The sequence below is a fragment of the Panthera tigris genome, chromosome A2 (genome assembly GCF_018350195.1).
Source record: "Panthera tigris isolate Pti1 chromosome A2, P.tigris_Pti1_mat1.1, whole genome shotgun sequence".
Taxonomy (NCBI): domain Eukaryota; kingdom Metazoa; phylum Chordata; class Mammalia; order Carnivora; family Felidae; genus Panthera; species Panthera tigris.
Genome location: NC_056661.1, coordinates 98052055 through 98066157, shown reverse-complemented (window position 1 = coordinate 98066157; position 14103 = coordinate 98052055). Strand labels below are relative to the sequence as shown.

General features: G+C 39.8%; 1 protein-coding gene across 2 annotated transcripts in view; it reads right to left on the bottom strand.

Moving 5' to 3' along the window:
• The window catches only part of DYNC1I1 (dynein cytoplasmic 1 intermediate chain 1), a 307556-nt gene that overhangs the window by 234385 nt on the left and 59068 nt on the right, over positions 1-14103 (bottom strand). For both annotated transcript variants that reach the window (XM_042977393.1, XM_042977394.1), the window contains one exon: positions 3065-3180. In XM_042977393.1, the coding sequence (XP_042833327.1) occupies positions 3065-3180 (116 nt within the window). The remainder of the gene's footprint in view (positions 1-3064; positions 3181-14103) is intronic.

The window sequence follows — 14103 nt, the reverse complement described above, 5'->3', positions numbered from 1 at the left end:
AATACCTCAAAACTATCAACAGGTTGTGTAAGTTTCTTCCTCCTCCTTCCAGAGCAGCTTACACATTACCAGCAAGCTAAGAAATCCTCATTCTCCCAGAGGTCATTATAGAACTTAGGAGTTTCCAATATGTCTGTGGCATCATCACCTCTGTCATTCAATAGCATTTATTGGGTACCTAGCATGAGCCAGTCACTTACCTACTATAATAAGGATGCAGAAGACCGGCTTCCTAACTAATTTCAGGAAGTCACAGTCAGTCCAGAGAGTATTAATAACAGGCAACGCACAGGTAGTTTGGCAGGGATGCATAATTTTTTCCTTTCTTACTACTTGGGAATAAAAGGCATGTGTTTAAAATGTTTTGGGAGTAGAAATAACCTGCTCCCCAAATCAGTGTTTCCTATTCTCAGCCTTTTTCTCTGCAACTAATGACCTAAATTTGAATTGAAAAAAAAAAAATAGTATTCACATGGACTTCATTCCCCAATCTTCCTGGTTTAAATCACTCTCTGGAGTGTTTCTCAGAACAGGCCATTATGATCACAAGTTAAGAGAATGTTGGTGGAGAAAAGAAGCTTAAGCTTAGGCAAAGTACCTTCCCCTTCATTTTAAAGTGGTAACATGTAAAAAACTGAATTCACTTGAACTCCATTGGATATAGAATGTATCAATGCTCTGATTTCACTCATTTGAATATTGTTGAGTTTCCCATAGTTCCAAAATGACTTTAAAAATAGTATTCTTTCCCACACTATGGGTAAAAATATGCTATGGGTCTTAGATACACCACAGTTTTAAATATTATCCATGCAAGAGCTTCAGTGTGTCATAAAATTCAGTAGTTCATTGTTTCCTACCTCCGAATGGCTGCAGTTGTCATGAAAACATTGCCATGGCTCAAGCCCCAAATCAGAAGCCAACCCAAACCTGCCATGTGGTCGATTCTCCCTGCAACTGCCTGCTGCTTTCCCCAAGCTCCCCCTCTGCCAGCTCCCTTCACCCAGCAGGTAAAAGGCAAGCAGTGGGCACATTTGTCAGCCAGGCAGCTGGGCGACTGCAGGCAGCCAAAGGTCAAAGAATCATCTGTGGTAAGAGGACAATTTGCTGAACCCAAATCTAAAGTTCTTCCAGTCTAAACCCATCGGGCAGTGCTTAATGTCTAGAGCTACAGTAGCTAGCTTTGAGTTCAAATCTGTATTGTGGAATTTGAACCATTGAAACACCCATCACCACAAAAAACCTCTATGAATCTTGTTAACAAAACAGGAAGACCTTCTGCCAATAGCTGAGAAATAAATTCCTTCTTTCCTGCTGCTTGGACCACAGCATAATGAGGGCTCCCAAGCTCTCTTTACAGTAATAAAACAAATGCCCAGGCTTTTCCTTTTGATGTGTTCCAGTTTAAAAGTTTAGAGTTGATGCCTTTTCATCCTTAATTTATCTTCCCTTGTAAATATTTCTGTACCCTTTCCAGTATCTGAAGTCTACACATTTTCAAAGTATAATTCACTCCTTCTCCGATTTCAGTTGTATAACTTTATGTTATGGGTCAAATTTTGGGCTAAATAAACATACCTCAGGCTACAGACCTGCAAATACCTCTGGCAGCAAATTAACTCAAACAAATGTTTTGGTTGGGTGGTGAGGTTGTTTTTTAATAATCTTTCTGATCTGCCTGGAGGTCCAAGGATAGCCTAGGTGAACTCCAAAAAGCTTTTCTAACTTTGTATTTTCTGCTACATTAATAGAAGGTTCTTGAAGTTGTTTAAGTGGTTGGTTTAAAATTCCACCACCAGAGGGTGCTACTTGTTTGCTTCTAAAATTCATTTCACTCTCAGATTTGAAAGATGGAGGCCCTGTCACCAAAGACTTGTCCCTGCAGCACCCAGTATTACCCAGGAAAGGTTTCCAGAAGACCTGTACGCAACGCTCTACTTCAAGGAATCAGACTTCACTTCGCTTTGGACATTACATGTTTGGAACCAAAATTGAAAATCTCTGTAGCTTGCACAAACCCAACTGCACTAATTTATATATTCGCTGTAAAGCAAGCAAGACATTCGAATCATTTTCCATCCTCATGACTTGTGTTCAGTATTTACTACATGATGACAATGAAACCCAAACTCAAACATTCTCTTCACCACACCAAAAAGTAAAATAACATAAAGTAAAAAGAGAATTTGCCTAGCTATGCCAATCATGCTGTTTTCCAACAATGTAAACAACTCTTACACACATACATCTCTTCTGCTTGAGTGTAATGTCTCATTTCTAGGGAGCATTTTATAAGCTTCAATTTCTCTTACTGTATTTTTTTTAATGACTGGGATTTGCATCTGACTTTTCCACTTGACGTTTTCTGGTATGCATGAAGAAAGCATGGAATTCACTTCCCATTCACCTATGCGGAGTGTGCATGGAAAACTTTTTTAAATTTTAGATTTTAAGTTTTAAATGGTAAGACACTCTAGTGTGTTGTCATCTGAATAGCAAAGCCAATCAGGGGTCAGCGAAGTTTTTCCATAAAGTTCCACACTGTAGTAAAGATTTCTGGCTATATGAGGTGTAAGTTCTGTGTCACAGTTACTCAATCCTACCATAACAGCAAGAAAGTAGCCACAAAGACTATAGACACCAATGACTGGTTGTGATTGTAGTTCAGAATACTTTATTTTGGGGAACAGGTGGTGTTCTGCTACTTGCTGACTCCTGAAAATGATGAATCTTAATGTACACATTGTTTTTATTGATAAAATTCAGAAAAGTTTCTATAATGTCATCCTGTGATGATTTTGTCCTTCGTCATACAGTTGTGACAAAGCGTGACCTAAGTGATCCATTTTAAAGCTCATGGGTCCTTTGGAGGAGTACCACTAGGCTCCCTGTCCAGAACTGTCAAAATCTGAGCCAAAGGAGATCTGCACTTTCAGTGTGTCATCATGTTTATGTCTTATGAAGATTGGTTGTGGTAAAGATATAAAACCAAGAAGGATGTGACACCCTGGCAATTTCTCCTAGAGATAATATGGAAAGCAAATAAAAGACATAGCTTATTTACCTTCAGACTGATGTGTAGCCAGAGGAGTCTGGGTCTCCTTGGAGTACGACACAACTTCCCTGGGCAGAAAATCCACCTGGGTAACCTTCGACACACCCAGCCTGTGCAGTCTTCGTCTGTAAGTAACAAAGGACAAACACTTAAAAGAGGGAAGGCGTTCTTTGCAGAAAAGCTATCAGTAATAACGCACAGGACCAACACAAACCCCAACCTGCAGTTTCTCAGTGCAAGGGGCTTGGGCTGGACGCTGGGACACTTGGCTTCTTGGCCCACGTTGGCCCTAATTTTCTGGTGATGTCAGATAGGTCCCTCATGCTGACCCTCAGTTTTTCTATCTGTAAAACAAGGTTTTGGTCTGGCTCAGAGGAGATGCTTCCATTCTGAGCACCTTTGATTTTGCTTGTTTTAAATCAATAAAGGGAATTTTCATTGGTAATACAAGATCCTAGCCTCTTACATGAGATAGACAAAGGAAAAGCAGTGATTCTCAAGTCAGAAGAAAAGAAAGATGATTTCTTAATGGAGTAACATGTTTGCTATGATAGCATCGAGAGGAGCACGTTCCAAGAAGGAGTATAACACTTCTCAGTTCTCCAGAAGAGGAAGTAACACAGATCAGCATGTGAATCTGTGTAAAGGCACATTGCTAAAGCATAGGTGAGTCAAGAGGGCACTGGGCTAAGAGTGACAGGATTTTAGCTTGGAATTCCCCAACTGTGACCATGTGCAAAACAATTTCTAAATATTTATGTCACGCTTCAAGTGTTTTCAGATGTTTCTAACATCTATCACGTCATCTGTTCTCACAACACCTCTAGGAGGCATATGGGAAGATGTTATCACCATCTCCATTTTATAGATGAGGAAAATGAAATGCAGTGTAAGAGACATGTCCAGGTATATAGAACTCATACATGGTTAAAGTACTGTTGGCCTGAATCCTGGTCCAGTGCCTTTTCCACAAAGCCAACTCCTACCTAGGGCTCTTAATGGTGGTTTCTGAGTTACTGCAGAAATCTGAAGTGCCTTCTGAGTCCCCCAGGAACATCCAAATCATGGCGGCAGCAGAGTCTGGTGGTTAAGCGCGTAGACTCTAGCCCCCCCACTTACCAGCTGTGTGTGTGATCTTAAACAAGGTGCCTAACCTCTCTGCACGTCAGTTTTGTCATCTATAAAATGGAGATATTACTATTACTTGCTATTAGGATCGTTATGGGAACGTATATATACGACACACATATGATGCATATACTACATATGTATTATGTGCACATATGTACATAATTTTCACACTTACATCTTAAAACAGTTTCTGGAACATTATTTTTAACAAATAGACTTAATATTAGGATGGGACATATTCTACTGTGTTTCTTAAAAATTTCCAGGCATAGAGTATGTATGCTTCTCTCTGACAGGTAATGAAAACTGAAATAAATGCATAGCTCAATAGCACATACAGGGAATCCTAGTTACACTCCCTAGTTCTCTATGGCCAGTAGAAGCACATTTTATTCATATTACTGTTTTTAATTATTACTAACAGATGGCACAGACTCATTGTATTTTTAGCACTTCTAGCAATAACAAAATTTTAAAAATGCGTGTCACAGCTGGAAATTTCCTTGTACAATCTCCCAAGCATTCTAGGAAAAAAGTTTTTCTTCTTTTCTAGGAGTTACTCAAACAACTGAGGTGATAGCACAGATGTGTACAGAGTAGATGTGCACAAAGTTCTCTAAACGCCGGTTAGAAAACAAGCCTGTTTGGCCATCTCTGAAGTGGCCATAACCAGGACCATAGTCGTAGCTGCACACAGGCCTGGGCCTCACAAGCCTCACTCACTCACAAGTCTGCACCGCAGAATGTCAGGCTGGGTTCCCAGAACTCCGTGCAGCCTCCTCACACAGAGTTAGTGGAAAACACACAAAATACACTAGAAACAAAGTTGCCAAACAAGGTAAAAGGCTCAAAGTTTCAAAGTAAGAAACTCAGGTATTAGTTTAACATCTTAAGTCAGAGAAGAATGTTTTCTTTCCTGAAATAGGTCTTTCTCCAAGCACTTGAAAAAACAAGCATGAATAGACACCCCAGGACTGCTTGGGGTAATGCCCCTCCTGCTGTTTCATAGCCCAGAGCATCTTTCTGAGGTCGAGAGAGGTCAGGCTGCATCACACAAGCAAAGATATGGAAAGAAATGTATGCTGGTATGACAGCCCCACCTTTTCAAATGAAGTCACCCCTGGCATGAAGGGATTGCCCTGGATCCTAGACTTCTATGGGCATCTATGTGAGGCCCAGAGATCTCCATACTCCCACTGAAAGGTACCTACACCTTCAGGCAGGGATTCTAGGGTTTCTTGCTGATGGGATATAAGCCATAGGCCTATCTTGATGGGTAACCATCAGCAGGCACTGGAAATAGGAGGCTGACATATAATTTGATAATCCACCATGGCAAATCAAAACCAACTGATAAGACAGTATGGCATAATGGTCAAGTCATGGACTCATTCAGAAACAAATACGGCTTCGAATTCTATGCTTGGTCACTTATCAACCGAACGGTAGGTGAAAGCTTTGAACAAGTGACAAACCCTACTAAGCCTCAAGTTTCTTATCTGTAAAGTGGGTACACATCACTGAGTGGTTGTGAAGACAGAATGAAGCTAATACTTGCAAAGCACTTACTTGTGTGCCTGGCACATAGCAAGCAGCTCCTGGCTTAAACATCTCTACTTTTAATTTATTTATTTTTGACTGGTGATGCTTGTATTTGTTTTAAAAAACCAGAGAGGACAGATTTATGAATGCTCTATATTAAACATTCTTTAAGACAGCAGATTTGAAGATGATCTCTTTCAATGAAGCATGAGAATCACCCACCAATGTCTTTATATGGGCACATGTATCCTTTTGGCTGCTTGGGAGACCCTATCTGCTTTTCCTTTAACTGAAAGCATTATCACCATGACACTTCTCAGCTGTCAAAACTTAGTCTGCATGAGTGAGCTTATCTCACTAAACAAAATGTTTCCTTTTCTCAATAACTATCAAAAAGTTTCCACCAGTCCCTCACTGATGCTGTATTTGCAAACCCAGGGTCCCAACTCAACCCATGCCATCAAGAATAAATAAAAGTTAAGTTGTGATGAAGTGATTCTCCACATGTGCCGATTGGTTGATACATCAATGAACTTGTCCTTTTCCCTTGAGGGTGATTTTGTCTCAAATGATTTATAATTTTAAAGCAACGGCTTATAATGCTTCTTACTGGGTAATGGATAGATTACTGTGTCTTTCCCTGCAGTCTCTACATTGATTCAGCTGCATTTATAGCAAATGCTTTTATACTTTGTGGCTATTCTGCTGTTGCTTTAGTAACTGTGTAGTTATAATGCAGATAAACACTTTTTATATATTATCTTATTATAGCCTCATTACAATTTTACATCCTATTCCATTTTTACACTTTAAAAAATTAAGGTTCAGCGATAGTAAGTCGTTTGCTCAAAATCACAAAGGTAGTAAGTGACAGACCCAGGCCTTTGGCTCTGTCAAACAGCAAGTTAAGGGCCATGTTCTTAGAAACTGTTCTCTGTTGACCCTGTCCTCTGATTTTTTTTCCTAATGCTTTATGAGCATAGCCTCACTGAGGCACACTCTTACAACCTAATATAGTAGAGGGTCAAGCACATGTGATCATTTTATATAAGTATGAGAAAGGATTCCTGAGACACAGCGAGGCCTATATTATTGGGACATAATCGAAGGATCCTGTTTGCAAGGTGAGCACCACACAATGGTTCCCAGTCCTAGCTGGTTCAGACAGGCTTGCCAGTAGGTGGCACCCTTCCACAGCAAAGACCTTCCTCTTAGGTGTGTTCTCTGAGTCCTCCATTCTGAGTATTTCCTAGACCAGTCCTGGGGCCTGCATGTCAGTGGATCCAGAATCCATCCATTTATACAATTCTGTGATCGAGGCCTTCTTCAACTTCCCTTTTTGTAGAAAAACATTTCTACAATTTTATCAGCTGAAAAAATTATTATAAAATGTTTAAGACATGAAGTACACAGTAGTTATTTCCTTTAAGTACAAACTTTGAGCACCATATATTTTTTATTTTTATTCAAGCCTTATCAATTCATATTTCTTTTATACAAGGATACTAATTAAACTGCTTAGCAAGAGAGGGGGGGAAAAAAACCAATGTAGCACTAATGTTACTATAATTCCTTTTCCTTCTAATCAGGCTATAAATTCCATACTGGCTCTTCAGTTCTGGCTCTGGGATCACTTAGCTGCCATCCCACTCCCCCTCCTACAAAGCTCATGCTCTCACCTACGTGCAAGCAGATACTTCTGCTATCACCCCTCGTACAGGCCACTATATTCACCTCTTTTCATGTCTGATATGACTGCAAGCTTGCTTATTTATCCCTTACTGATTCATCTCTGTAGCTTGGGCCTCAGTTCAGTGTCAGGTACAGAGGAGGCACTAAATCAATGTTTGAGGAAGGAAAGGTGGGAAGAAGAGAAGACTAGAAAAGGGGAAAGGCAGAAGGCATCCTACAGAAGTGTAAACTGAGATTTGAATTATCAAATGCCAGGTGGACATGGCATTATTATTAAATTATACTGTGTATTTTCACCTTGGTAGTTTATTCTAAAATAAGAGGCTTTAATAGAATTTTAAATACACCGAATTAAATGTGTATCATGTTCTAAATAATCATAAGAGAGCGAGTCAGTGTCACTTAAGAAGTACAATAAGGCTTCATATATTTGGATTCACTGTGACCACATTTAATAAATATAGAGGGAACCCAAACAGAAGTCCTAGAGCAGGGGCTCCCAAAGTGTGGTCCTTGACCAGCAGCCGCAGTACCGTTTGGGAACAGGTAAGAATGCAAATTCACAGGCCCCACCTGAAAACTACTGAACCAGAAACACTGCGGGCAGAGTCCAGTGATTCCAATGCCCATTAAAGCCTGAGTACCAGTGAGTTAGAAATACTGGACAGAGACTTCACCGTTTAACCATATTCACCTGGGGATCCCCGAATGTAGCCAATTCCTAGAGGATGAGGCCTTAGTCCCACTGAAAAGGGAGGAGAGGATGTCCCTGGACCAAGTTTATAAAGCTCTATGAGACGGGCCAGACGCAAAGATGAACAAAGATGAAGAAGAGGTAAGAGGCAGGCAAAGAGACCAGTGCAAGTCTTTCCTATATCTAAAAACTAAAGAGTCAGGCAGAGGATGCCAGAGACACTGGGCAATGAACCCCGATCCCTCACAAGCTAACTTGGCATGGTCCTAGAATGACAGAGGGCCCGTATCTCCCCAGGGCTGGGGTGGGACTCCCACTAAAAGTCCTGGAAGCCTCCTTGTCAACTAATCCTGTCAATTTGGCTTAACAAGCTGGCTGAGGAAAGTTGCAATGTTTCTTCTGAAAAGAAAGATCAGATTTTGACAAGGAATAAAAAAGTGAAGCTATCTGAAGTCTGAGAAGGTCACTGGCTGGTGCTCAGGATGTAAACGTTTCCAGTTCACCACAAGCTACCCAGGTTCTGTCCATTTGTCCTTGGTTGGACATTCTGAATCACAAGAAGAAAACTACTCCCTTGAATGAGTGGAGACAGACCCCCATTATTTTTTCTGTTTTGAGTTCCACTGATATCTATCCAACCACAGTAAGGTTAGCATGACTTTGCTAAGCTGCTTACAAAGTTTCGTTATTCAAGAAAGAGGAAAACCCCAAGTGTGACCTAAGCATTGTCTATGATGTCTACCAAAGTTGACGAAAATAATGGTTATATCCCAAATAGAAGGGTTCTGTCCTATCATTAACAGCATGAGAAACATGCGCATTGCCATTGGAATTCTAATAAATATATACTATGTGGCTCCCATTTCAAAAGTGGATGACAGTGAAGAAAAACTTCACTGATATTTTTTAAGTGTTTAATACTTTAAACATTCTTTAATACTAAAGAGAGAAAATACTTGCAAAGCAAAGCGTTATCTACCAAAATCGATACCCTGCTCTTGTGCCTATGTTCTGAAAAGGTCTCCATTCTTTTCAAAGCCACGAGCATCAGAACTTCAGCTTCTAAAGCCAGTGCACCTGCAACCTGAAAATATGGAGACAGCCATTGTTTTGGGCCTACATGTGGAGTGCTAAAGAACACCCACTAGTTGTCAAAGAAACTACTATCTATTGCCTTTAAAAATAAAGGTGGGGTGCCTCCAAGAGACTTGGAACTCATGCAGATAAAACCCAGAACAGATATTCTCAGAGACAAGGAGTTATTCAGCCAGATGCCAAAGTAGGTCAAGGCTAAGGAATAAAAGAATGTCTTCACTGGACCCAGACTCAATCCTGCTGGGTTTTATTCCTGCATATTTGCATGTGAATATTTCATCCCATGATACATTAATGGTGCCGCCAAAGAATGTTTCTAGTGCTGCTTCTAAAATTCCTTGAGGCTTCTCAAAGAAGATTTCCTAAGACAGCAAGAATGGGAATGGTTCCATTTTCCTTCTTGTCCAAACATCTTATGTGGGTATGCACAGTGTCTTTGACAACTGGCAAAGGAACCACTTCAGCCAACATCATTATCAGCAACCACAATTTTTGAAACATGACACTATCCCAGATCCTAACATTATGAGCAGAATAAAGAGATCAAACATATACATCAAAAGGAAAATAGGAATGAAAAGTAGCAAATAATAAAAGCCAACATAAGTGATCTGCACAGTAAGTGGGACAGGAGAGTATAATGGGCAGATTACCATGTGCTTCAATAAATAAAGTTTCACTGAGACTGAAGGCCTGATGTGAGTCTTGAAGGATAAGATAGGTGAGTCTACTCAGGTAGAAAGGAATGAGGAGGGTAACCTAGGGAGGCAGTCTTGTGCAAAAAGATCTGGAGACCAAATTCACATTTCATACCTGACAGATCAGGTTTTCAGGGAAAAAAAAAAAGTTTTAAGCTGAAGAGCAATGGAAGAGTAAGTTTTGAGAGGTACACTGTGAGCAGATTATTCTTAGAGGGCTTAAAATCTTGGGCTAAAGAACTTGAACTTCATGCTGTAAATAATGGGAAATTACTGAAAGTTACTGAGTAAGAAATTGACCACTGCAAAGAAACATTTCAAGCTTGTTAGCATAGCAACCATGTAAAGAATGGTATCAAATCTCTTTTTGACAAGTGAGCAACCAGAGGCTGTGTGTGGGACCTTACAAGCTGAGTGTGGGGGGAACCGCAAAAGGATCTACAAGCAGAGGGTGGGTGGGTTCAGTAACCAAAGAGAAAATCCAGGCAAAGCACTAATTCAAAGGACGCAGCCAGAGACATGGTTATTGGATTTGTGACCGGCAGTCTAAGAAATGTGGAGACTTGGTCCAAGGTGATAAGAAAGCACTCAGTAGTTATGGCACAGGGAACAGAAAGGATATGCCGTACTTTGGTGACTCTAGAAAAGAAATGAAGGTAGACCTTAGCAGTTTACTTGGTATGGAGGGTGAAGGAAAAGGAGCAGACTGGTGATTATTTCAAGGCCTCATGCCTTATGGGAAGAAAAGTGAATGGTATAACTGGAAGACAGAGGAATCCACAGAAAGATATGCTTTGGGGTAAAAAATGAGTACCTCAGTGGATGAGTTTCTGGTGAAGGGTTATCCCATTGTATGAGATATAAGACCAAAGCTCAGAAAAGAAGACAAAACAGAAATTATGGCCCTGGAAGCCACCAAATGAGAGTCAGATGAGAAAATGCTGCATCCATAGAAAGAAAGAATATAGGCAGCCAAGGGCACAGAAACTCACATAATATGAAATGACAAAGGGTAATTTGTTTTCCAAACACTGTACCATAGTATAATTAGTTGTGTCAAGGTGTGACATCTCAAGAACCGATTCCTTGGATTGGGAATGGGACACCACGTGGAGGAAAGGTGACGATGGGGCACCACACAATGGAAGTGAACCTGGCAGGCAGCCCCTTACCACACTCCCTTTATCACCTATGTTCTAAGTGGGTGTTTTCCTCCAAGAACTGGAAAGCAACTTGATGGCTGACCTTTTCTGATTACCTCAAAAGAGATGAGTTTCCATTTTCTATGTTCACATTTAAAAAAATCATTTGAGAGGTATTTATTTCATTTCCATGATATTTACTTCTTACTGTGCAGAGATATTAGTTTGGCAGCTAAAGTATTTTTGCTGAACAGAAGCAAATGTCAAGTCTGGCTCAGTCAACAGGCACAGCCAAAGGGTTTGCCTTGAATTTCATAACACAAGTAAATCTTGCAAATTTCCAGGATAAGAGAAAAGTCAAAATAGTCACGGTTACAATACAGCTTGGCAATATGAGTGGGGGTTCTGCTGTCACGTGTCCACCTTACAAAGGAAAACTGAAAGTTCAGAATTACAAAAACAGGCAGCACAGAAGTGTGTTCTCTCCAATATTACATAAAAAACAATAATAATATAAAAATTTGGTTGAAATGGCCTTTTACTGACTTAATATTCATGAACAACCTTCTGTAGAAGTTGCAACATAAAGCTATAAATTTAAACAATTCTTTAAGTCACTTAGGACCAAAGTATAAGCAGACATCCTTGCCAACTGGTCATACTCATTTTTCTGAAATGGAATAAAAAAAAAAAGAATAAAGTTTTATGAAAATCCTGCTGCTGGTGTGGAACTGAAAATATCCTCTACCTGCTTACTCAAGGTTCTTGAGAACAGAAAACAAAGACTGGCTGATAGCAAGTAGCTTCTCAAGAAATGTTTGAGGACTGGATAAATGAGTACCTTAAGAGGTAAGTAAAGTGTTTTCTCTCTCTCTTGTGACTTTTAATTGAATCTGTTAAAACCAGTTTATTGAAGTTTTTCATGGGTCAAATTTTACTATATACTTACAGACTCTGAAATGCATTTTACCATTACCTTTTGATACACACAGGTTATAAGCTGCTGTTCCATATTTCAATTTCCACAGAGTGTGTGATTAGGTGTTATTAAAAAGGCAGAGATTGACAGTTCTTGAGTTCCAGCCCTGCATCGGGCTCACTGCTGTCAGCTTGGAGCCTGCTTCAGATCCTCTGTCCCCTTCTTTCTCTGCCTTTCCCCCACTCATGCTCTCTCTCTCAAAAATAAATAAAACATTTTTCAAAAAGGCAGATATTGGGGTGCCTGGGTGGCTCAGTTGGTTAAGCGTCTAACTCTTGGTTTCGGCTCAGTTCACAATCTCACAGTTTGTGGGTTCGAGCCCCACATTGGGCTCTGCACTGACAGTGTGGAGCCTGCTCAGGAATCTCTCTCTCTCCCTCTCCCTCTACCCTTCCCTTGCTCACATGCTCTCTCTCAAAATAGACAAATAAACTTAAAAAAAAAAAAGGCAGAGATCATCCATATGCTCAAGAAGAATACAACCCACATTTTTCTCAAGAAAATACTAGACCTTGTTACATAGGAAACCTTAAAAATTAATTCAAACCAGGGATTTAAACATAATAAACAACATTTGGTAAAACTTGAAGAACAAGCAAAAAGAGGGTTACTTCATCAAACGCTAATGAGGTTATTACTGTTCTGTTAGTCAAATCAAAACCATTTTAAATGTGAAAAGTCCTCTAAAACTGCCTGTCTAGATTTTCTCAAACACCTACCACCCTCTTGAAAATACATGTTTTTCTAGTGCCTTCATAGAGCTACTTTAATTTCTATTCTTGACAGAGTGATCTCTCTATTTCTCCACAGCAGTATGGGATGGTGCCTCGTGGATTCAGGAGTTAACACTCGCCCTCTCTCTCAGCTGAGAATAAAGGAAAGGTTGAGAGGTAGGAGAGGTCACCACCTTCTACCAATGTCTCCCAAGGATAGAAGGCATCCCTAAGTGCCTCCTTCAGGAAGGAGCAGCCACATCCCTCACAGCAGGTTTCTTCTCATTCTCACTTTGTTCCAAATATTTTTAAAAACCTACCAAGAGTTTAATATACAATGACACAGAGGACATACAGTTGTGAGGCTCCAGTATAATCAGAAGGTACTAAATATTCCTATATGCTATTGGGTTTAACAATTTTGAGTGATGGGCCACAAAAGACCCTTATTGCTTATTGATATCTACTCGTCGTTGAGAATCTTTGCTTCCCTCTCCCCTTGTGCTGACTCAGCACATCTCCCTAAATACTGACAATCTCATGGTGGCATCTGTACTTATGTTTCCTACATAAAAGAACAAAAAATATTTAAAATATAATCCCTCTCTCAAACTTCCCCATCACAACCCCAAATTTCACTTCCCAGTTTATGTAGATTTGTTTCTATACTGTGATCTTTTAATTGACTCTTTTTATCCTATTATTTCACTTTCTACTTCTATCATCTTCAATTCACTTAATTTATTGTAATAGCATAAGAAAGCAAAGCATTTTTGGTACTTTCATAAGTATTTGGTTAAAAACCAAATGGGTCAAATTTATTTTCTCATTTTATTTGGAATTTTCTTAAAGCTTTCTTTTTCCTAAATGTCATATTATCTCCCTTATTTGTCTATGATGCCATTTTCTTTACTGATCACATAGATAACATACAAATCAGAATCAAGTGACACAATATTTGTCCTGCTAGCCAGGGTGGAGTGATAGAAAACAGATTTATTCTAAAAAAAAAAAAAAAAAAAAGAAGACAGCAGTTTGAATGAAACAACGGTTTGTAAGATACTGGGGGTCAAGCAATGATGAACACTAATATATGAAAGAGGGAAACAAAAGATGAGTCCAATAACTGCCCCAGCTTACTGCATTCAGAGAGTTCTCAGGCCATGGCGCAGAGAAGTAATCCAGGTGAAATCTAGCAGACTCCCTAAGTTAAGGAGACAACTGAGAGTCTAGGGATACCAAGGCAGTTAGAATTCACAGGACAGAATAATAGAAAGGAATACTACAAAAAGAGAAAACTCAAAAGATCTTCAAAGGGTTTCCCTTGAGGATTCAGCTTAGTGCTAATATAGTGCAAGTATG